Source organism: Dipodomys spectabilis, unplaced genomic scaffold (genome assembly GCF_019054845.1).
Source record: "Dipodomys spectabilis isolate Male_0828 unplaced genomic scaffold, ASM1905484v1 ptg000085l, whole genome shotgun sequence".
Lineage (NCBI taxonomy): Eukaryota > Metazoa > Chordata > Mammalia > Rodentia > Heteromyidae > Dipodomys > Dipodomys spectabilis.
The window spans coordinates 1,180,732-1,206,241 of NW_024870762.1; the positions used below are offsets into that span (position 1 = coordinate 1,180,732).

At 40.1% G+C, this 25,510-nt stretch overlaps 1 protein-coding gene across 2 annotated transcripts in view; it reads left to right on the forward strand.

Moving 5' to 3' along the window:
* Nucleotides 1-25,510, forward strand: part of Btbd9 (BTB domain containing 9) — a 341,406-nt gene that overhangs the window by 263,723 nt on the left and 52,173 nt on the right. For both annotated transcript variants that reach the window (XM_042684270.1, XM_042684271.1), the window contains exon 9: nt 17,846-17,953. In XM_042684270.1, the coding sequence (XP_042540204.1) occupies nt 17,846-17,953 (108 nt within the window). The remainder of the gene's footprint in view (nt 1-17,845; nt 17,954-25,510) is intronic.

Here is a 25,510-nt window from a genome sequence, read left to right on the forward strand (position 1 = left end):
CTGTATTTTATCAACATAATGATAAACCATATATATAAAGTGAAGCTTGGGAAGCAGTCAAGATCTTAAATTTCTGACTGTTCAAATGGAGAATAGTGATTAGAGATTAGCTTAGAAGGAGAATGCTGGCCTACTATGGAAGAGCTCTAGGTTCTATCCTAGCCCTATTTAAAAAAAATTAGAGGGAAGGAGGCATAGATAGAAGAATATCAGATGGAAGAACTTTTTAAGTTGAAAATCCATACAGAATCTGATAACCAAATATACTTGATCAACAAGGCATCTATTTACTTACCCAAGTTATAGAGAGTTGTCTATTCATATGTACACAAAAACTTCTAATATCAGAAGCTTCACTGAATATTCATGTTATCTTGTAGTGGCAAATTAATTATGTCAAAAGTCCCTCTGGAGATAACATTTCAGTGTTTAAATCTGGAGCTTAAAAAGTCATGTCCTCCTGCCTTGGAATGAAAGGATGTATACAAGACCTGTGACTTTCAAAGATGTGTCACTGACTCTAGTCTGTTCCTCCTGTAGCTTCTTAGGGGATATAGTAAGTAGGCATTTCTGTTTTGGGTTTGGGGTTTTTTTGTTTTTGTTTTTAATAGGATTACAGTGGATGGTCTGGCTTTGGAGATTTTTGAAACTAGAAGTATAGTCACTGGAAATATTATTAAAGCAATGACATAATTTAAGTTGCTGGAGAAGAAATTCAAATGTTCTTGAGTTTCCTCCCTCATTTCTTTGGGTCTTTCTTTCTCTACACTTCATTTTTGTTAGTTTGTCATTTGTTTATTTGTCTACAGTAACTAGGATAAGACTGTTGATTCTTCCCAGGGACAACTCAGTAGTAGTCAGTGGGGAGCAATATCTTTCCTATATTCGCCCTGATTTTCTGGTACTAGAGTATGTATTGTATTGATTCTTCTTTAAATTTTAGTGTTAAGAACCAATAGTAAATTTTGAGTGTTGAAGAAGGGACAGAGTAAGTCTCTTTCTTAATTGTTTTGCTTTGAACTTTCAGTTATTTAAAACAACTTGGGAACAAGAAGTACCCTTTGCCTAAGAAGTTTGAGCCCAAATTTCTATTAGCAATAGAAAAACTTTTCATGTTTTTTTTATTGTGAAAATACCATACAGAAGGGGTACAATTACATGAGCAAGGAAATGAGTACATTTCTTTTCAAGCATTGTTGCCTCCTCCTTTGTTTTAGCAATAGAAATTTGAAAGATTCACTTGTCCACTGAAATTTTCCTTGGCATATGCTTAGCTCAGGAACCTTAGCACAGGGGTGGGTGGAGCCTAGATTGATAGATCTTGTTTCTAAGTCCCTTTGTTTCCTAATAGGAACAATGTCCCATTTAATGGTCCACTGAAATCAATGTGAATTTCATCAATTATCTTCCTGATATTTAACCCTTCTGTGTTATTTCTTTCTGAGGTTAACAATATAGCTAAGCACATTTCATCAAATACTGTCTGTAGGAACTCTGTTAAGAATTAGTAAGGCGTCATCTATAGAAAATTCATGGTAATCAGAGAAACAATATTGTATTGATAACAACCTTTCTAGGAAAATAGGAAAATGGCTTTGTCACGATGGTGCTCAATAGAGTGAGATTTTAGCTGACCATGGTAGATTGGTTTGATTTATCTGGGAAGAGTGTCTTCAACAGTCATTCATTTAAAAATGGGTTCTTTAAGGATTCTAAATGAGTTGTTCTGTTAAAACAGCAAATACCATAAGGTTTTTATCCTTCTGTGGTCAGAGGCTTCCCTGGCCAGCTGTCCCGTAAAATGCTTTTTACAGCCACAATAGGCAGAGCTGAGAGAGATGGCAGCAGATAGATTTGTACTAATCCATTTCTCCTGGAGTGGTTTTTGTCTGTGGGGTCATCTTCCTCTAACTGATGTGTTATTATTTTACTGCTGTCTTGTTAATTGCCCCATCAATGATTATATAACTTTTGGACATATTGTTTATGGACTTTTTAAAGTAAGTATAACTTCCTCAGTCTACTCTACTATTTCTCTCCCTCTGGTTCAGATCTGGAAGGTGCTGGCTAGTTACTATCCTATTTTCATGTCGTCAATTTAAGAATGTAATTCCCAGGTACTTTATCAGTTCCAGGAATAGGAGGGCTTAGGAGTACTTTTCAGTTTTAATTGAAAGGCTTTTTTTGCCCTCTTTTTTTGGTTTCATATCTTTTTTGTTCTTTTACTCTTGAGAGAAATACCCAAATTGAGAGGGAAAAGCAAGCCAAGCAAGTCAGTACTGTTGTCACAGTAACAAAGATGGAATTGTGACTAGAGCAAAATCTAAAAACTCCATGTGGAATTTGCTACATGAAAAATCTTTGGAACAGTCAACAGAAGAAAAAGATTTTAGACATTTCTAGGTTAAGCCCAAGCATAGCTTAAACTGTACCTTTATTTCCAACTTTGGTGCCGTAACTCTTTACTGCTCAATGAGAGCAGCTTTAGTTTTCTGTTACTGGGGTTGGCAAGCTTGTTTTTGTAAAGAGACAGGTGGTAGATATTTCAGGGTTTGCAGACTACATAGTTTGTATGGTAACTATTCAACTCCATTTAGTGGTACTACTGTGTTCCAATAAAACTTTATTAACAATAGCAGTGCTTCATCTGTTCAGCAGTTCTCCTCACTGCATTTCCTGACCCATGTAGGTGAAAGAAGAGTCAGGGGAGTTCATTTACCTTTCAGAGTTAAAAAAAAACAACATAACTAATAACGCTTACAAGCCTGATATTAAAATATATAAATGTTTAAAATCAGCATTTAGTTTTGGGACAAATATATACCATGGACCAGTAGTTTTTTACTGTGTTTTATGGAGGAATGAGCCTTTTTCTAATTATTATTTATTATAAAGGTGATAAACAGGGGGTTTAGTTACATGAGGTAATGAATACATTTCTTTTGAACACTGTTATCCCCTCCCTCATTTTCTCCCACTTTCCCCTCCCCACTCCACTCAACCCAAGTTGTAAAGTTCATTTCTGACTTAGTGTCTAGTGAATATCATTGTTGTACTAGTTCATCCTTTGTTCTGCTGTTTCTGTGATTCCCTTTCCCTTCCACAGATCAGATAAACTTATATGCAAGAAAAAGAGTACAGAAAACTAAAACAAAAAAATAGAAATAACTGCAAACAGAATATAATAAGAACCTCTTGTTTCCAATTCTTGGAGTTCATTTTTATATGCTCTATTATATATGGTCCTATGCACTTAGCCATTGGGCTATTGTGATCTCCTGCTAAGAATATCATAGATACATTCTAATGATTACAAATGAGGGAAATACGTGACCTACATTTCTTTGGGCCTGGTTTGCTTAATAAAATTTTTTCCAGGTCTTTCCATTTCCTAATGAATGGGGCAATGTCATTCTTTCTGATTGAAACATAGAAATCCATTGTGTATATATACCACATTCATCTGTGGAGGGGCATCTTGGCTAGTTCTACATCTTAGCTATGGTAAATAATACTGCAGTGAACATGGTTGTGCTGGTAGCTTTATTATGGGCTCATTTGCAGTCAATTGGATAAATGCCCAGGAGTGGGATTGTTGGGTCATAGCAGAGCTCTATGTTTAGTGTTTTGAAGAACCTCTATAGTGTTTTCTAGAGTGATTGAACAAGTGGGAATGAGCCTTGTGGGCTGGCTGCCACAAGGAGGAACAAAAAAATCTGAATTCAGAAGTGCAGTTCTTTTTGTTGTTGTTGTTTATCTTAGTTTAATTTTTTTATTGTTTTGTTGGTTCTAGTAGTGATAAAGTTTGAAACTATGGCTTTACATGTTGTAGGCAAGTGCTCTAGCGCTGAGCTATCTTCATCCCCTAATTCTACTTTTACCTATTTTAGTTACTGAGTATCTTCAAGATATTTGCTTTAAAGAAAAAAAAGCTCTCTGCTCCTTTTTAAAGTACTGGTTTCCATTTTCTCAATTAGCATGTTACCATTTTATTATGGGTGTTCTAGAAAAAGTACCAATGGATTTATTACATGTAACTTTGTACTTAATATTTTTAAAAAGGAAAAAAAAATCTATTTTCCTTTCTTCTCCTACTATCCATCACACCCACTTAGAAGAGGCCCTGGATGCAAAGTCAGGGATAAGATGAGGCTCCTGTGCCCATCTACTGCCACTGTGGCTTGTGACACCACTTTCTTGGGACATACTCTACTAGAGGACAGACACAGAGCCTGTGGAGCCCTCTAAGGTCCATGTGGTCTGATGAGATAACTAGAAGCCTCACCACTTTTTTCTTCCCATCTACACTCACCTTCCCTTGGACTGCTAGGGGTCTCATCTCCCAAATTCTCAGGCTGTGCTAACTGCACACTGTTCTAGCATGAGCTCCTTGAAGGTCGTCTCTAAAATGCTTCCTAGCCTTGTTACATAAGCACTGATAGTTGGAACACTCATGTGTGACTCAAACAGGTTGCTTTAGTCAGGCCTTGTTGTACCCTTCAGCATAAATTTTAACACTGGCTTTTGGGGATTCAGTGCTAGGGCAGGAGGATCCCAAGAAGTTTGAGGCCTCGTCTGCTTGACAGCTTGTGAAAGTACCTCCCTACTCACTTCTGTGTACATGAATCAGGACAGTGGTTTGAGGGGGTGGGTGTACACTGGCTCTGTGTACATTGGGCACCCAGGCTATGCTTTCAGCCTGTCCATTTGGATCCTATCAGCCAACACAGGAAGAAAGTAAAAGGGTGGCATAAATGTTTGTTCTTCTGGATGAGGAAGGGTGAGCCAGCAGAACAAAAGTGACAGAGTGTGGTATTCTAATGAAGCCTCATGCTGTGCTTGAGCTGACAGAGCCTTTGATAGGAGTGATTTATTCATCTCAGCCTCCTTCACTTACATCTTTGGCCTCACAGTACTATCAACAGAGAGCCTGATTTCTGTGTGGGAGTTTTCCCTAGTAGCTCGCCTAGAATACATTTTGAAGGATTACGTACATGGCCTGGAGACTAGCCCCCGTGCTCAGTACATGTGGTGAATATTCATGCTGGCACCTGGATGGGTTATTTCTAAAAAGGCTGCTCTTCTAGAATACTTCCAGAGAGGGAGAGAGTGTTTTCTCTTGTCTGAGGATCCTTCAGCCAAACAAATGTGGGAGTGGGGGAAAGTACCCCACAATTCCAGCAAATATGCATGAGATCCAAACTGCATCCTCTTATTTTCAGCAACAGCAGAAGGGAAGAATACTAGCCCTCCTCTTTTCCTTAGATCTGTGCTCTGGGAAGAACAATGTGGGTGATTCTAAGGGGTAGGAATTAGGACTGGTGTTCATTTAGCCTTTGGTCCTTTAACCCACACCAGTTTGGTTTAATTATGACTGTTTAGCAGTTAGGAAAGTTAGAGTTATTAATGTTCAGTTGAAAATGTTTGAATTAAAACTTGTGATCCCAGCTTTGAAGACCTGGATCAAGAAAACTGTACTGAGTGGCCAGTGATCAAAAGAATTCCATTGGAAACCTTAATTAGACACTTTTTCCTCCAGCTGTTGCAAAAAAAAAATACATAAAATGTTGCTTATTTTCTAGCTTCTTGCCATGCTTCAAAAGATTTATTGCACAGTGACATATTAAATTGATTCATTATCTTTTGTTTGTAAGAATGGATAAGATTTTGGCCTATATATACGGGTGAAGATGTTGCTATCATTATTCCCATTAATGTCTTTATTTTACTGGTATGTTATATATCACAGGAATAATTAAGATTTATCAGATACCTCAGCCTTCAAACAGAATAATCTACTTACTATAAGTGTTCAAGTTGTATAACACTTGCAACATAGCATTTTATTTTTGTGTTTTAGAGAATGGTAGTCTTTCTGTGAAAGTCCTCATAAAAGATCTCAGGAAGGACATTAATCAGAAAAGGGAACATGAGGGGGCTGGGAAGGTAGAGTGCTTGCCTTGCATGCCTGAGGCCCTGGGTTCAATTCCTCAGCACCACATAAGCAAAAAGAAAAAAGCTGGAAGTGGTGCTGTGGCTCAAGTGGTAGAGCGCTAGCCTTGAGCTGAAGAGCTGAGGGACAGCGCCCGGCCCAGAGTTCAGGTCCCATGACCGGACGCCCCCCCCCAAAAAAAGAAAAGGGAACATGAGGACTGGGGTGCATCTTAGTGTTAAGAGAACTTGCTTTCAAAAGGGACATATGGGGAGAAGTTTTAAAGACTGGCTGGCTGGCTGGCTGGGTGTACAGGAGCCAGTATAGGAGAGAGAGAGGAGGAATGAGCAGCCACCAGCACGGGTGGTACCAAGGGGAGCAGGGCCCCAGGTGGGGGGAGAAGTGTTTTAAAATCACTTTCAGAAAGATCTCTTGGACTTTGCAGCTTGTGCCCTGTGGGGGAAAAAAGAAGATGATTCACAGCTAGAGCAAAGGTTGAAACCCCGATCTGATTCAAGTGCAGAGGTCAGGCCGATAAAAGAGAGGAGATGATGTGGGAAAATGTACTAGCTGTGTTAAGAGAGACCAGAAAAGAGATTTGGTAAGAACAAAAATAGGAGATGTGATTGAACAGGAAGAGATTTTCCTTATAGTTTGTCCCTCCTGGAATGTTCTCTTGCTTGTAATAGTCAGTAAAGAGTGTTCCCACCTTGCTTTCCCTTCCATTCTCTTTATCACCTGGTTGAGAGAACACCAAGATTTGCCTATTGCTAAATTGTGAGGCATCCCACAGACACATAGTCCTATGAAAACTTGACCCAAGGGAGTAGGGCGGGGGCCATGGAGCTTATTGAACTTCTTTTTTGGCTCCTTTTTGTAGTGGTTGGTAATCCGTGAGCATGTGGGCACGTACCCGCATGTATCCAGAGGCAGAACAGAAGAATAAGAGATGAAATAACAGAGAATTTATATTTTTCAAAAATTATCTCCTGTCATTTTCATAAGTGCTGTGAGGGCTAGGGAGGAGGATTGGCTGGCAGGAGGTTATTTTCTGATTGAAACTTAATGTAGTCTGTAGGGTGTTAAAGCTGTTGTACCTAGATGAATCACCTGGCTTTTGTGAGAAATTACCTGTAATTCCTTTCCCCTTCCATCATCCTCTCCTGCCCTGCTCCTCACATCTCCTACAGTTCCTTAGTGGAGCATATGCTCTCAAAGGCATTGTGCTGGTGGCATGGAAGCTACCAGACCATCCACCATGCTACACATTAGATCCTGAATGGTCTTGGTCTTAAATTGTGATAGAGAGGTGCTTGGATGTTTGTTTATTTTTTTGGTCTCAGAAGACAAAATAATGTCCTTTTTATTTTAAAAACTCTGGTGAAATATGATTGGATGTTTTTACCTGAGGAGCCTGGAGCTAGGTGACATTACTTCTCTGGCTGTTAGATGGGTCTTTTTATTCCATGGCAGTCATATATGTTAAGACCAAAGAAGTAAAATCCCTATCACTTAGCTTAAAGTGAGCCCTGAGCTCATTCTTGAGCCTATCTCGTCTCATCTTCCTAATAATTTATTAGAATTGAGGATGAGGGACAGAAAAGTTCACATAAATGCTTATTACCATCAGCTCTTAGAAGACACTAATTCTGGCCTTTTTTTAGTCCCATTGCCTAATAACCTCAGCAGCAAATGAAGCTGATGGGATATGGACTCTGAAGCCCAGCGCTGTTATCTGACTCTCACTTACCCTTTTCTGATCCTGCTGGTGAGCCAAATCGGGCCTATCCCACTGACTGTGTGCACATCACAGTGAGGAGGCTGTTGCGATCAAGGCAGATGGCCTTGGTGGAGGGAGAGATCTGTAAAAGCTATATCCCTGCTTAATGTGCCCCTGCCCAAAAGGTCTGGAACATAATGAGCCTTTACCTTTGAAAAATATCACAGAACCATTTGATACATTTCTGATATTTTTTATACCAACAGCTGGCTTAAGGAAGGTCTCTATGGGAAATATCCACCTTCAAAAATATAAGGAAAGTGTTTTTCTTCCCAAGGGCTGTTTGGGCTGGGCAAAATTTTCTCATCTATCCACACTGAAAACAAAGAATGAAAGAATTTTCTTCAGATTGATTGTGTAGTTTGAAATCTAGATCCTAAGCCTGGGCCAAACTTGTTAAAAGTTTGACAAGTGATTAAGTAATCTGTGAAAGATGGCTTGGGCAGTGTTTACCACATGTAAGAAAATTAACCATGGCACTTAGAAAAATAGATTTGCATTGAAAGCAGGAAATGTGCTGATTATAAATTGTTTTTTTTTTCCCTGAATGTGATAATGTATGCAAAAACATTTTGAAATGGGTGAGGTCTGTGTGAATGTAGGTGGGACTGTTTCGTTGTTCACCACACATTCCACACTCCGAATGGACTCAGTGTTGCAGCTGTTAGCTGTGCTGTTGGGTGGAACAGAGTTCACTTTTTACGTTATCACCTGAACCTTGAAATTAAAACTTAATCCTCCTAAGGTGTGAAAATATAGCCTCAACTAGCTATTCAAACTTGATTGCTTTGTAATATCTCAAAGATTTGGAATGCTTACTTTGATTCAGCTATCTACAGTTATTTCCTGAAGGCTTGGTCTCTCTACATGGATTTATAATTTACCTGGATGATGTATCAGATGTAAGAGTTGACCCAATTTGTGCTCCTTTCTTTTATTCTGTCCTTTCCCCTAAAATAAAGTGAGGTGGCGAGATACACATGGTGGAACTTGAGTGTATTTTTCACTTCACTTTATTTCATCCTGGGCCTTCCAGTGCTTGAACACAGACACCACACAGGTCAGATATCACAAGCTTGCTTTTGCCCTGCCCAGTGTCATTGTTCTAATTGTCTTAGAAAAGTCACCTACATTTGCTGTATTTTTGAAGGGTTGGTTCCCTAGTCCATAGTATTCTTGGAAAGTAGAACTATTAAGAGGGAAGGCTACTGGAAGGAAGCTGTCACTAGGCATATGCCCTTGGAGGTGATATTATGGCCCCAGCCACTTCCTGGTTCTCTCTTTACTGCTTCCTGGCTGCCACGAGGTGAGCAGCTTCCTCTACTCATGCTGTGTTTCCACAGGCGCAGAAGCAAGGGCCGGCCAACCATAGCCTGGAACCTCTAAGACTATCAGCCAACATAAACTGCCACTTTTTTTTTTTTTTTTTTTGTGGTCAGTCATGGGGCTTGAACCTAGGACCTGGGTGCTGTCCCTGAGCTCTTTTGCTCAAGGCTAGCTCTCTACCTTTTGAGCCACAGCACCACTTCTGGTTTTCTAGTGGTTAATTGGAGATTCCTGCCCAGGATGGCTTCAAACCATGATCCTTAGATCCTGAGTAGCTAGAATTTCAGGTGTTAGCCATCAGTGCCTGGCAACCTCCCCTCTTTTTAAATTGATTATGTTAGATGTTTTGTCACAGTGGCCAAAAGCTGACTACCACAACATCCCAACTTGGAGAGATTAAAACAGGTGTTGGATAGCACATGGACTTCTGATGTCCTCTGACTAACTTATTTCCCAAAAACACACTCCATCTAGTAAGCAGCCTATATTTCCCTTCTCCTGATGTTATATGAAGGTGGGAATCCCCTTTTCCCTACAAGTTGTGGCACACTTAGAAGTAAGGCCCTGGGGTGATAGCTCCTCAGAGTCCTCATGTCTGAAATCTGCAGGACAGCCACCTAGTCTCCAGCACGCATTTTTGATAAAGTCTTGCTCCTTGGCTCTGATCTCCTGCTGAGAATCTCATTCTGGACTTGTATTTCTCCAGCAGCCCTTCTCAGCTGGAACTTGCTCCTTATCTGAAGAGGAAACTAAATAATTGAACCTTGTGACAGCCAGCAGTAAGAAATAGCTCTCCTCTTTGGGAAAAATCCCAGTTTCTCACCAACAGAGTTGGTTCTCTGAAGCTATGTTAAGTCCCCTGGCAGTGGTTGCATGGTTCCTTCTGCCTGTTGTAGACATTAGAGATTAGAATGGAACTCCTAACATGTCTTCTTCCAGTTTCTTATTCAGAAGAATGAGAAATAGACTATTCTGAATGAAGCTTACACCCTAGATTCCCTGAACGATCACAGCTTCTTACCTTTGGCCCTCACTGACATGTCTGTTCTTCTGTATCAACCCCCAACCCCAGCTTCTATTCTGAAATTAGTCTGCCTCCTAGGCATGGAAGTGGTCAGTGCTCTTCTTGGCCCTCATTCCTTGACTCTACACTGTATCCTTCTGCTACCCAGTAACCCTGCCAGTGGGTTATAAACTGTACCGACTGTTCCATTTTCACAAAGCCCTTGTCCTGCAGCTCAACTGTCTTCACTGAGCTTTTCCCAAAGCTTGCTTTGCCTTTCCACCCACACTGCAGTCCTGCTGATCTCCCCCTGTGTGAAGAAACTCCTTTCCTACTTGAATGAAAAACCGCCATCGTTTCATGCCCACCGTTCCTGTTCTCCACCTGCTTTTCTCTAGAGATCCAGGTGTCATTGCTTTGTTCATTGCCGTAACGACTATTCTGTTGAATATCTTTCCTGTCCAAAGCACTCTGCTAGGAGCTTAGTTTATGCCCCTTCTCTTCGGTTCCAAGTGTCAGAAACTGAATAAAGATGGCTCATGTCTTTAATGGTGATAATAGTATTCTCACAAATACTCGGGCAGAAACTCTGATGTCCATCACAGGGACTAAACCCAGATATGGGGATCTGTCAGGGGCCTGGGAAGCCCCTTGCCCCAGGATGCACTGCTTGTCTTTTCTACTTAATTCGCTTGACTTCTTTGCCTTCTTGCACCTACGATGAAAGAGGGCCATCCCAGAATGCCTGCATCCCATTATCTCATTTAAGTGAACAGGCCAATTAAGACAGAATCTTACTTAATTCTCAATGTTTGAGAAAGGAGATCTGATTATCCCAGCATGAGTCCTAGGATGCAGTCAGGTCTACAGGACAAACTAGGCTCAGGAACTACCCACATTTACTTTGAAGTACGACTGAAATCAGTTCTCAAAGTGAGGAGTCACAGACTTACCAAAAACATCTACCACTTGTCCACTAGCAGAGGATTTTAAACTGTTAGAGCCAAAGGATCCCTGGGAAAACATGGAATCTAGACTTTTTTACAGGGGGAAAATTTAAAGCATAAATATGCCCAGCAACTTGCCTCGTGGTACTTAGTACTGAGTGCTCAGGAATTTTTGAATCGTTGTTTCTAGGGTTCTTTAGCAAAGAACTATCTGTATAAAATTTTGAGGTTATGAGTATCTTTGACTTTGAACCATTAGAAATGGATTTGATAAGTTAACACAGCATTAACTGATAGCCTCATAGTTGATCTCTGGTTTAGAAAACTCTCAACAACAGCAGCAGTGTGTCCCCAGGCCTTCCAGGGGAGTCTGCACAATTAATGGGCGATTAGAAACATGCAGCAGGGCCTTGTTCCTAGCCCAAAAGTTCAGAGGAGAAGCTCTTGGTCTCACCAGTTAGGCCTCAGCCATTGTTTACAATCTGGCATAGGATTAATCCCTTAAGAAAGGGATGGGGGAAAAATGCCATTCAGCACAACACAGTTTGTCATCCTATGCATAATGCAGACTTTCCAATTAGAATGCTACAATTTGGAAACTTTCTGCACAGACTGATGAGAGAGCAATTATTTTAAGAAGGGAAAACTCAGTCCATTGGGTTTGCCTCAAGTCACTTCTGACAAGAGTTTTGAAATCATATTTGCTATTGAATTTTGTATCAAAACACCAGCAAGGAGAGCAATTAGTTGCTGTAAACTGAACCCCTGGTAATCAATGGTATGCAGCCAGCCAGAGCATTTATGGAAGATGTAAGCAGAATCCCATCTACTAATCAATTTTAGAAAACCCAGCACCTCATTGCTTTTAGGGAAACACCATAGTAAGAATAGGAAGAATGGAGAAGACACCATTTAATTTTACTAGGTTCATGCAGCGCTCATTAGACAGAAGGGTTTGTGGTAACAACTAAACAGACCTGATAATGCATCAACAGATCTTGGCCAGTGACTTCTTGTATTCAACTTCTATTGAAAATGGCTTCTGGGAATTGATTGGAGGTATGTAGTTGGTTTTCTTTTGTGGGGTAGGAGAGTAAAGAAATTCATCTCGCTAAGGTCATAGAGTGTCTGTCCTGAGCAAGCACACTGTGAAAACATACCCAGTCAGATTACAAGTCAGGGACCTCTTTGCTTCTTCAAGCATGAAGACATAAGAAGGGACAGCAGGTGTGAGAACCCAGTTCCACCCCATGCAGGAGAAGGGACTGAACCAGTGTTTTCTTCAGTGAACTTGCTTTTTCAATTGAATCAAGAAAAGGATTTTCATTCCTGGTGAACCTAAATTCAAGCAACTATCCATCCTGACCCATGAATTAGAATCCCTCTTACAAACTCTACAATGTAGGAGTCTCATGCCTGGTTTGATAACCTGCAATCCATCAGTGTCCCTTCTACTCAAGAGTCACCATGACCCCACGTCCCCAGCCCCCAAGGATTCTTAATGGAGAAATAGAGAGACATCTCAACCAGCATGTACAGTTGGCTGCTGTTCAGAGAAAAAGAATTTAGACCAGGAGAAATTATTGAGGTAAAGATCGATAGACGAGCCTAATAAAAATTAATATCTTCAGCATGAGAACTATGATAGGCAGTAGATTAATATCCTTTAGAGGTAGAGGGCATTTGAAGTCATTAACAAAAGGATACATATAAATAGAAAATGTGTAAAATGTTCAAGTTCAAAGACAAAACACTGCAAATTAATGAAATATATTCGTGGCAGTATTTTTTTTTAACAATTGACAACATTAGTGACGATGGTAATAGTGTGTCACTTGTTACAGATCTTTGTAGTACAGGGAGAAGTATATTGTAGTGCATACTGAAGCTTCAAATTGCTATTATCTCTGCTCCTGGAATTTTACTTGTAGAAACTTTCAAAGGCAATAATAATAGATATGATTAAAAATGTTCACACCAAAGCCACACCAGGTGCCAGTGGCTCAAGCCTGAAATGCTAGCTACTCCAGAGGTTGAGATTTGAGGATAACAGTTCAAAGCCCGCCAGGGCAGGAAGTCCTTGAGATTCTTATCTCTAATAGGCCAGAAGTACAGCTGTGGCCCAAGTGGTAGAGCACTGGCCCTGAGGAAAAAAAAGCTCTGGGACAGCTCGTAGGCCCTGAGTTCAAGCCCCAGGACTACCGTGCGCGCGCGCGCGCGCGCGCACGCACGCACGCACGCACGCACGCACACACACACACACACAGTTCACTACAGAGTTTTTATTACGGTGGAATCTTATTAGCTACCTAAGTGTTTAACAGGAGATAAATAAATTATGACACATCTATAAGTGACATATTATGAAATTAGCACATAGGACATAAATATGTAGGTGAGTATTTGGTACTACAAAAAAGTTCACAGTAAATCATTAAACAAAAGCAATGTGCAAATACTATGTATTATATATATGTTTTTACATTACTTACATGACATATAGATGATCTTTATTTTAAAATAATAAAATTTTCCTTAAGACAAATTGGAGCCAGGTACCAGTGGCTCACTCCTGTAGTTGTAGCTACACAGGAAGCTGAGATCCAGAGGTTTGTAATTCGAGGTCAGCCTAGGCAGAAAAATCTTTAAGACTCTGTCTTCAAAATAACCAGCAAAAATACAGGTTGGAGGCATGGCTCAAGTGATAGAGCACCTGTAAAGCAAGCAAGCTGAGTACAAGTACTAAGCCCTGAGTTTAAATCCCCATTTCTTCCTTCCCCCCTCCACAATAAGTGGAGCTGGAAATTTTTAAGTGAATAAACTACTCTGACAAAGACAGATATAACATGTTTTCTAGACATTATAAACAAATGACATGAGTTTAAAATGGAGGGACTAATTGGGAGACGGTGAAAAGAGAAACAGGGAAAGGGATGAATATAATCAAAGAACATCATGTGCATATATGAAAAGAAAATAATGATACTAAAATTTTTCAAAGAAGGGGTGAAATGAATAATGGAGTGAGTTTGATCCAAGTACTTTACATGCATGTATAGAAATATCACAGGGGCTGGGAAGGTGGCTCAGTGGTAGAGCGCTTGCCTTGCATGCCTGAGGCCCTAGGTTCAATTCCTCAGTACCACATAAGCCAAAAGGAAAAAGCCGGAAGTGGTGCTGTGGCTCAAGTGATAGAGCGCTAGCCTTGAGCTGAAGAGCTCAGGATCAGTGCCCAGGCCCAGAGTTCAGGCCCCATGACCAGACCCCCCCCCCCAAAAAAAAGAAAGAAATATCACAGAGAAATTCTTTATGCTACTTACAGGACATGTGTGCAGAACTTCAAAGATTCTTCCAAAATCACTTTCACTCCGAGAATCTCTACTGAAGGATAATTGTCTGTCCTCTTTATCTTCTGTGTATACCATGTCCTCAAGGCAGCCTTTTTCCATGAAATATTTTGAGATCCAGTTGGGTAGTTTCCCAAAAGGGATGGATTGTTTTCATTTAGATACTGTGTAGAGATACTCACTCCTTATCTGGAGAAACAGGGATGGTGACAAACGTGGTCTTCAGAAATAACCCCGAATCCCAATAGGGATTCAGCCTCTGCACTGTCTTCCAACACAGCTATCATGTGAAGAGAATGATTACTAATTAGAAGTCTTTTCCTAATTTTAGTAGCACACATACATTGCTGATACCAGGCACAATTACCACTGCAAACAAAGAACTAAGGGGAAAAGGACACAAAGCAGTCCTAATCTTCAACAGTAGCTTTATAGGTAACATTAAGCTGAACTTGTGCAAAGGATTTTTATTGACTGTAATTGCAAGATTAATGAAAAATAATACAAGTGGTTTTTACAGGTTGAAAATGTGACCCAGGCATATAAACTGGAAATGGAGGAGACATTTGGCAGTGGGATTATAGAAGTGGGCTTTGGGTCAGGTTAGAACTTGTATCAATCCCTCATGAACTATGGCCTTAGATGGCTTAATAGTTTAAGCCTCACTTTTTTCATTTATACCTTAATGAAAATAATAGTACTTGCTAAAAGGCTACTTAGGAGTTAAGACAAATTATGTAGGGCACTTAACACAGTGTCTTAAAGGCAGTAATAAACATCAAAGAAATTTTGGCTATCATGATCATTATTATTACTGTTGTTAAAAAGGAGTGTACTGTACCTGTAATCCTAGCTACTTGAGAGGTTGAGATTAGGAAGATTGCAGCTCAAGGCCAACCTGGGCAAAAAAGTTCTTGACACCACCCCACTTCCCAGTACAGAGCTAGATGTGGCAGTACATGACTGATAACCCAGCTGCAAAAGAAAGCTGACCACAATAGGCAGAGTGTGCTCAAGTGCACCTAGCAGGATGCATGACCCTATCTCAAAAAACAGCCAACAGAATAATGGGCTGGAGGGGCTGGGAAGGTGGCTCAGTGGTAGAGCGCTTGCCTTGCATGCATGAGGCCCTGGGTTCAATTCCTCAGCACCACATAAGCAAAAAGAAAAAAGCCAGAAGTGGTGCTGTGGCTCAAGTGGTAGAGCACTAGCCTTGAGCTGAAGAGCTGAGGGACAGCGCCCAGGCCCAAAGTTCAGGCCCCATGACCGGACCCCCCCCCCAAAAAAAAAAAAAAAAAAAAAGGAAAATGGGCTGGAGATGTGGCTCAGTGGTAAGAGTTGAAGCCTCACAGTGTGAGGCCCAGAGTTCAAACACTATTCTAAAAAAAAGGAATATATTTGCCCAGCAGACATTTACTAAGTGTGAGCTATGTGTAAGACACTGTTGCAGATATTGGGATTTGAAAAATTAAACATAATACTGCCTTCAGGGAGCTCACTATTCTACCATGGAGGAGAAGCAAATGCATGTGACAAAAATATACAGTAAGATATTGCATGTATCTTGCATAGGAAGGACTTTAAAGGCTAAAATCATAGAAAACAGTATCCTCTGTGGAACTGCCAGAAGCAATATTGACCCTATATTGCAGCACTCAGATTCTATTTCCTTTAATTGAGGAAAAAAGACACAAATTCACAAATCTTTTATGCACAGTGTGATGAGTATTTACATGTGTCTATATCCATGTACATACCACTCAGATTAAAATGATCACATTTTCTCTATTCTGGAAGATTCTTATACCACTTCCAAATCAATACCTTCCCCAGAGGTAACCACTATTCTGAAGCCAGTAGATAAATTTTGTCTGCTTTGAGCTTTGTATGAGAGGAATCATACTGTTAATAACTAAATTCTTACCTGGCAGAAAAAGAAGATAATAATAGAAAAGATAATATAATAAATTCCTAAATACTAAAGTTTTTACTAGCTGGCCACTCATAATCCTAGCTACTCAAGAGATAGAGATTAGGAGAAAAAACAGTTCAAGGCCAGCCTGAAAAGTGGTGCTTGATTATCATTCCAGCTTTGCTGGAGACCGACATTGGGAGGATCATAGTTCCAGGCTAGCCTCAAGCAAAACAGTCTGTAAAACCAGCCAGGTGCCAGAGGCTCAAGCCTGTAATACTAGCTACTCAAGAGGCTGAGATAAGGATCACACTTCAGAGTCAGCTAGGGCCGGAGAGTATCTCTAGTTAACCACTAAAAATGCCTGAGTGGAACTGTAGCTCGAGTAGTAGAGTACCCTTGAGCAGAAAAGCTCAAGGACAGTTCCCAATCTCTGAGTTCAAGCCCCAGGATCAGCACAGGAAAAAAAAAAAAACAGTTTCTGAAACCCCATCTCAACAGGAGAAAGTTGGGCATGATGGTATGTACCTGCTATCTCAACTGCAGCCGGAAGTGCAAATAGGAGGATCACAGTCCAAACTGATCTTGGCAAAAAGCAAAACCCTATCTCAAAACCAACTAGAGCAAAGAAAGAGATAGACACATGGCTTAAGCAGTAGAGCACCTGCCCTGAATTCAAAACTCATTGCCAACATAAAAGAAAGAAAGATTTTACTAATGCATATATTTAATGTCTGTACATTTATTTCCTCTGCTTGCATCGATTCTGGATTGGTGTATTCCTCCAATTTTAAAACATTCCTTTCAAAAAGTTTTGTCTGCAGCAAGCACTTTCTTGTCATTATTCCCTAAAAAATACAACTATTACATAGCATTGTCTTTCTGTTAAAGAATATGGCAGGCCAGATACATTGGCACACATCCTAGCACTTAGGAGACTGAGGCAAGATGATTGAGTTCCCACTGGTGTAGACTACATAGGATGATTCTGTCTCAAAGCAGAGGGAAAGATTGCACAAGCCTTAAGGTACACCCAAGGATGTGTGTAAGTTGTCTACCATGCCATTTTATATACAGCACGTGTGCATCTACATACCTTGGGTGGGATGGTAGTCCTAGGACCAGTCACCCATAGATGCTATCTCCAAATCAAGTAATCTTACTGAAGTTATGCAGAAACACTGATGAAAATGAGAAGAAACAATGTGATAAGTAAAGGTCACAAAAGCATGCTTTTTTGTCACCAGTTAGAAAAATTAGAAAGCACAGACATCAGTGAGCGTGGTCTGCAAGATGTTACCCTTGGTCAGCCCTGGCAACTGCAGTTGAGAGCTGGGAGAGCATACTCCCTCCTAAGGCAGTCTGAGGAACGTATTGCTAGGCGATTAGTGAATAGATTCCAAAGGAGATGAGCTACAGAGGGACTCCAGCTATCTCTTTGTAGGGCTGTTGGGATTCACCTTTCTCCATTTCTAGAATTGGGGGGCGGGGGGAGGGAGGAGGGAAAGGAGGTGGAGGTTGGAGTTATTGGATAAAGTAGACACTAAATGCCTCCTGTGCTAGTAGCCTTGTGACAGTCTAGTCTTCTCTTTCTTCAGGTTATTGCTTTGGGACTGTGATGACCGAAGCTACAGCTACTATGTTGAGGTTTCTACCAACCAGCAGCAGTGGACTATGGTGGCTGACAGAACAAAAGTCTCTTGCAAGTAAGTTGTGCCCTTTCTGGATTTTATTCTAGTCACAAAGATGGTCTTTCCCTATGGCTTCAGATGTTCCAGAGAAGATTCATGGAACCACCAAATTATATTTATTTACAAGTTAAAAACATATTCCAACGATCCTTTATTTTACTATCAAGTACTTTCATAAAAAGCTTACTTGAGGGCTGGGAATGTGGCTTAGTGGTAGAGTGCTTGCCTAGCATGCATGAAGCCCTGGGTTCGATTCTTCAGTACCACACACACAGAAAAAGCTGAAAGTAATGCTATAGCTCAAGTGGTAGAGTGCTGGTCTTGAGCAAAAGGAAGCTCAGGGACAGTGCCCAGGCCCTGAGTTCAAGCCCCAGGACTGGCAAAAAACTTACTTGATATGACTAAACAAGCTTCATTTTATGACTTGAAAATGACTTTACATATAAATATAAATAAGGAAAAAGACAGATACTTTCTTTAGGAAGTCCAGTCTCAGTCCCTCCCTGTATCCCATACTATTTCTCTAGGATTGTTTTCTGCCGTAGAGAGTTTTGCTTGAGTGATCATTATTTCAGTACCTTTATTCTTGGGCTCCATCTTACTTTCCACCCTCATCATTCTCAGGGCTAGCCAAAAATTTATCTCAGTGTTTAACTATACTGCCACCTAAACTAAAAAAAGCCTATGTATTAGGTTCTTCATGCACAACATAGACATTTAATGCATTTGGCATGGGGGCTTTGTAAGAACTTACCTGTTTACAGCAACATCTAGGAGGAAGGATTCTGAGGCTCTGAATAACCGAGTATCACAATATATAAAAGAACTCAGGTTCTTTTTGTGTAGAACTAGATTATGCGGGACACAAGATAGAGCCAAATGGCTGAAATTTCTTTATCCTTTTACCACTGAGTTATGATTCTATATTTTAACCATAAAATGATCCTAAATAAAAGAACACATAACTAACAAACCAATGACTAAGAAGGCATTTTGTCATTCTGGTTATATAAACATTGTTCACAAATTATCTCCTAAATTGGTTGGGTCTTCGGTGAAGGAAATGTTCTGTGCCAGCGAATATGTCCCTGCTAGGAAGAATTGTACCATGTTCACATCAAATAGATTAGGTTTTCTTACAAATGCTTAGAATTATTCCACATATTAAATAGTGTTTTATTAGCCAGCTTTTTGTTTTCTTGAAGTTACTAATTGCCTCTTTTTCCTGTTACAGAAGTTTCTGGTTAATTTTGAGCAGATTGCATCTTACACGTTCTCTGCAGCTGTGCTCCTAAAGTTTTCTTTTTCTTTCTTATCTAGGGTAGCAGTAGTATGCATTAGATTATGTTTTCTATAGAGTATTGACCTTGGGTCTAGGTCCCTTTTTCTTGATCCGCACCCCTAAGTACATGCTACAAGTGTAATGTTAGCTGTATTATTAAGCAACATTGATTGCTTATTATAAAAAGAATCCCTAGCCCATAAGTTATGTCTGTCATGGACAGGTCTGTAAGGATCTGGTTGGAAACTATAACTTTGGGCTTCCCTGAGTCTAATGATATACATGGCTTTTGAGCTTTTCAGCTCATCTGATAAGATTATCCTATATGTATACTAATTATTGCAAATAAGAGAAACCATGGGACCTAAATTTCTTTGGGACTAGGTTACTTCACTTAATATGATTTTTTTCCACTACTTAAAGATAATAAACTATTTTTAAAACACAAAACGTTAATTTTAAATTAAAGTAGGAAGACTATCTTCTCTCTAGAGTATTTTATTATAACCAGAGCATATGGAACTCAGACACCTATGTCTTCAATAAATGTCCACTTCAAATGAATATGAGTTTATTAGAACGTTACTTTCTACTTGCTACAATTGATAGGATTTATTAAACTGAATTTCAAATCAAAGTTTTTTTAAAAGATGGAGAGAAAATGATGAAAGGGGTGACATTGATCAAGATGTTGAGTTGAAACCACTTTGTATAACTACTTAAAGATAATAATACTTGAAGAGCACGAGGGAAGTGGTGACATTGTCCAAAAAGAAATATGCTCATTACCTCACTTACGTAACTGTAACCCCTCTGTATATCACCTTTATAATAACAATTTTTAAAATATAAAAAAGAGATAATAATGAAAAGAATCAGTTGTCTATAATTCCCAGTGGCCTTCTTTATTTCTTCCAGACTGCTCTGTCCTATTATATAGCTATCTTGCTTCTTGTCAGATATAGGTCCTCACAAACTGACTTCACTCATTTAACCATTTCTTCAGTAGGCCACCGTTGCATTGAATAACAGCTCTGCCTACAGTTAGGGACCTCATCCAGAATCTCTAGGACTGGAGCCTTAGAAAACATCTTGGCAAATGTAAATAGACAGTTATAATCTAGAACTATTATCTAGTCTTTCTAGATTTTAACTTCCAATTTTCTCACAAATTTTCTCTTTGCCTGCCAGACTTACTTCCCAGATTCCCTTCTGAAAATATTTTCTCCAGTGCAAGAGTTCATTTTAAAGCCCTGCCTGGCAGGTACAAGGCCCTAAGCTCAACCCCTGTAACACTAAAAATAAAATTAAAAAAAATTAAATGATGTAGTGGCAGGGCATGTGGCTCAGCTGGTAGAGTGTTTGCCTGGTATACCCAAGGTAGTACTAGGTTTCATCTCAAGCACTAAATAAATAAATGAATTTTCAAACAGTTTGGAATAGCTAAAGAAAATACATGATATATTTTTATTTCAAAACAGAGCACAAAATTATAAAAAGTAGCATCACAATTAGAGGGGAAATAATGCAAGTTTAAAGGAGAACCAAAGGGAAATGTCGGGTTGTTAACAATGATTGTGTAGTTGAATTGTGAACATTTTTTTCTAATTTTCTACATTTCTGATAAATTTACATGTGTTTCTTTCAAAATTCAAGAGAAGGGCATGATTTTTTTTTTTGCTACAGACATAAATGTTATGTAGATGTTTGTCCTTTCCATTAATTAAGTAACATAATCTGGGAGAGTGGTGTATTTATACAATGCCAGCAATAAATCAAGAAAATTAAATAAGTGCTGTACATGGCGGTATCCCAGCCGCTCTTCAGGACCTTAATGCCACTTACCCCCAGCACGAGTTGTGCTTCCCTTTAAATGACACTTGAACCTCATTCTCTTCATGCTTCTCATGGAGGACCCTTAAAGCCTGATCTCCAGCACTTCCTCCCTTTGCCTTTCCCCAGGACTTCAAAAACTATTTCCTTTGGAGTCTGCCTTCTCCAAGAGTCTGACCTTCGGGGGCGGTTGGGGCAGACCTGTGGAGCAGTCTGATTTCAGGAGGTTTCTCCTTGTGTCCTCCCTGGGAAATACTCTGTCTCTGTGTCCTATATGACCTGGGTAGGGTCAGCCGTCTGTTTTCTGGTCTTCAGCATGGTTATATCCACATCTGAGAATTCTGTTTCCTCCCTGTGGAGTGTTCTGACACTTAGACCTGGGTAAGGGCTGTTTTCTAACCTAAGGTCTCTTTCTGTAACTGCTATTTATTTAGGAATCTTAGAAAGACAAATCATGTTTCTTCTAAGAGCTGCTGAGGCTGAGAGTAGCAGGATAAATTAAAGGTGAAGACATACAGCTTCAGTAAACTCTTCCAAAGTGAACCAAGATTGAAAAATGGCACATTTAAACCTAGTCAATTTACTTTGCCTGCAATTTTCTGCATCTTCTTTCCCATTGTTGGTGATGATGTTGAGAAAGCTATCTTCCTACCTATTTTTTAGCTGGACACTCAACAAAAACCTTGGGCTGGTTCCAGAGGTCGCTGCTGGCCATGTGATTTGGGATTGTACATGAAGGACGAGGAAGCACCATCCATGCTGCTGACAAGAAGCTTGTAGTCAGTGTCACTTGGAGCTTCTAGGAAGGGCCTGGCACTCTCTACTGTCATGTAGATCCCACATTGAAATGTCACTGTTGCTCCTGAGTTTCTGCTGTGCTAATAGCCAGGAATGCTGTCCTCAGATTTCTCATTCCTGCAGAGTTGGAGGAGTGTGTTTACTTGTTCCTTCCACAAGTGTGAGCCAATTAATGGGCCATGGTTGTGTAATTGTCATTTTAAAACTGCTCAGTGAAGATTTTGTTGTTCTTTCTTCAGACTTATTTCCATTTTTCTACACGGCATTTGACAATAATGAAAAAGCTAGCCTTGTTCTTTCCTGTACTTTTTAAAAGGGCAAACTGATGTTAATTTTGTCAAGACTTTTATAACTTGAGCAGTAAAGAAACATGTCCCTGTAAGAAGAATAGCAGAAAAAGAAAAAGAAAGAAGAAAAATAACAAGTTAAGCATATACATACACACCCCATAGGAGGCACATCCCTATGTTAACAATAAGGTATCAGAGCTTGCCTTACAGAAGATATCACAGCTGTAATCCTAGCTACTAAAGAGATTGAGATCTGAGAATCATGGTTCAAAGCCAGCCTGGGCAGAAAAGACCCTGTGAGACTCTTTATCTCCAGTTAACCACTCAAAAACTGGTTCAAGTGGTAGAGCACTAGCCTTGAGTAAAAGAGCTCAGGCCCTGAGCCCTACAAGTGACAAAAGGAATGAAAGAGAGAAAGGAAGGGAGGGAGACAGGCAGAAAGGGAAGGAAAGGATCGCTTCAATTAGAATATTTTAGAGTAGAACAAAACAGGAGTCAGTCATTTGTAACTGGACCTTCAGAGGGGACTTAATATTTGTATTGCAGAAATTTACCCACACATTGGAAGACATGGAAAAGGGACTTTTTTTTTTTTTTTGCTAAGTATGAGAAGTATCTAAGTTGAGTGGATCCTCAGGAAGGCTTCTCCCCTCGCACAACATATGACAAATGAAGGAGCTGGAGGAAGATGAAGCCTTCTTAACAGCTGATGAGGAGGGAGAACTGCAAACTCTTAACTTCTTTCTTCCTTACTTAATCTAGGAGCCACATTATTCTGTGACGGTAATAATTTTTTTTTTCCATGCCTCTTCTAAAAAAAAAAAAACTTCCTCGGGGAGCTCTATGTGCACACTTAAAATGTACATGGTTAGAAAAGTTTTTCTTGTACTATAGAAATAATTTTGTTTTAATGTAACATTCCCAGTGGCAAAAGTAACTCAAGATCACAGTAATCCAAGTTTCATCATTCTCTCCCTCTCCACACCCCTCTGCTAGCTGCCCTCACCCCCTACGGTCCCCACCACCCGTTCTTTCCATGACTCTAGCCACATTGGACTTTTCAGCCCTGCCCGCTTGTGTTCTGGATCGAAACTAGAATCCTTCACATGGCTCAAATGCCCTGCACAGTCTGTCCCCCCTCCTGCCTCACCAGACTCACCTCCACCCATCTCCCTGCTTCTCCTGTGCACCCTGTGTCATGCTGTGTCCTAGTAGCCTTTGTACTTGCCATGGTGGCCTTCGTCTGAAGCTTACTCCCCTTCCCCAGCCCTTTCTCTGATAAATACCCATTATCCACTTATTTGCAATGATTATCAAGGTACAATGGTCCTTCTTTCTATCCTTTTCCTCACTCTCTTTTTATCCTTTGTAGCCTAGCCAGGGCCTCACACTTGCAGCAGATGGGGACAGTGTGTACTTGCCCAAACAGTGGATGTGTGAGATTCATCCCTGTCTCCCATCATGCACACAAGCTGCTTTCATGTGCCCTGTTACTGTCCAGACATCCTATAGCTCTTCTTGTGTAGATCAGTCAGGAAATCCACACATCTGGTCCAGATGTTGTCATATAGAACAAGGATGAGTTTGTCTGGGAAAATAAGAGTTGTCCCAGATGATGTAGTCTTTGCACACTATAAATGTGTCTTCTCAACTCTTCTTTATTAATCTATTACTGACTTGTCATCCTTGATTCATTTACAGCCTTACTCCACAGATTCTCGTTTAGTCTTGGCCAGAGGTTCAGGTTTCTCTGGTCTCCACATCTTTTCATGCCCCTCAAGTTAATGGCTTAGATCCCCCAGTAACACTTTATCAATTGAGGTTGGTTATTGGCTTAAAGTCCATTACCTTTATTTTTAACCACTCTTAGGAGAATAAGGTTTGTTTTTTTTCTTCCTAGAGAGGCCAAGTGCTTTTAGAACTCTTTGCCAGCTGTGTCCCTTTCATTTCAAAAATTGGTTTGATTTAAAATCCCAAGTTTGTCAGGTTACTATGTTTCAATGGATTTTTCCAGATTTTCGGAGTAAAAGGTAAGAGAGAGAGAAAGAGAGAGAGAACTGACCTTAAACTCCGGTGAGATACTCAGCGTTGCTCAGGATAGAGTCTGATCCCAGAGGTGGCCATTGCTGGTAAGCAGTGCAGATATGGGGCTTACCCTTAACCAGAAAACAAACTAGGCACCAAAATCTGGTTAGTAACTGATGTCACAGTCATGCATTTTAAAGATGGTCAGCAAGGGCATCTTCATGACGGGAAAGCAAAGTTACATGCTGTCCAGTGAGGATGGAAAGTCATTATAGTTTGGATTATAACTTCTTGAAGTAGTCAAATTGTAGCCAGAAGTGAGCAGCCAGGTTCTGAGTTCTAATGAGCAAAGTCTGTTCTGGTAACCATGCATTGATGACCATGAGTTTGCCTCTATCCCAGAGTGTCAAGAGGACAGGGGTATGTTCCTGTGAATTAAAGTACAGCATGCATGTAGAATGAACTCTTAGATCTGAAGGAGCTTTCTTCTTTGTCTTAGTTTCAGCTTCAGCTATCTCTTCCTTTCCTAGTTTCAGTTAGTTCACCTCTGCTTTTTGTGCTAGTCCTGGGGCTTGAATCAGGGCCTGGATGCTGTCCCTGATCTTCTTTTGCTCAGGACCAGTGTTGGGTTCTACCACTTGAGCCACAGTTCTACTTCTGGCTTTTTTGGTAGTTTATTGGAGATAAAGAGTCTCACAAACTTTCTTGCCTGGACTGGCTACAAACATGATCCTCAGATGCCAGCCTCCTAAGTAGCAAGGATTACAGATGTGAGCTGACTCTATTAGTCCCTTTTATAGCAACATTTTCCCTCCCTCAATATCAGAAAGTTGTTAGATTGTGGTTCAAAAACAAACAGCTGAACCAAGTGCCCATTTCATGGCCTGGAAAATTGATGATTTCCTACTCAAAGGACCTGTGAACTTGAGAATTTAAAGTCACATAGAGGAACAAATCAGAAATAGACTTACCTTCCAGAGGAATGACAAAGGCCATAGATTACCAAGAAATCCACCTATATTTTTATGAGTTCCTACTCTGTGGTCACTACCAATTCTTCCACAGAATATTAATTTGTCTAGCCTATTAGCTGTATCATAATTCATACTTTGAAAATTAGTTTTAAGAGTATAGCCCTTAACACCAATGGTCACATCTAGATTATCTAGGAGTTCATTATCTCAGAACTACTCTCAAGCTACAGAATGTATTAGCCTTTGTTTTTCCTCTCTTTGCCTTACTATTGCCTACTTAAGAAAAATCATTACACTGTTCATTAGGCCATTTATTAGACTATTTTCTTCTACCAAAAAAGACTGCATGTATGTTTTTTCTCTGTTTTAA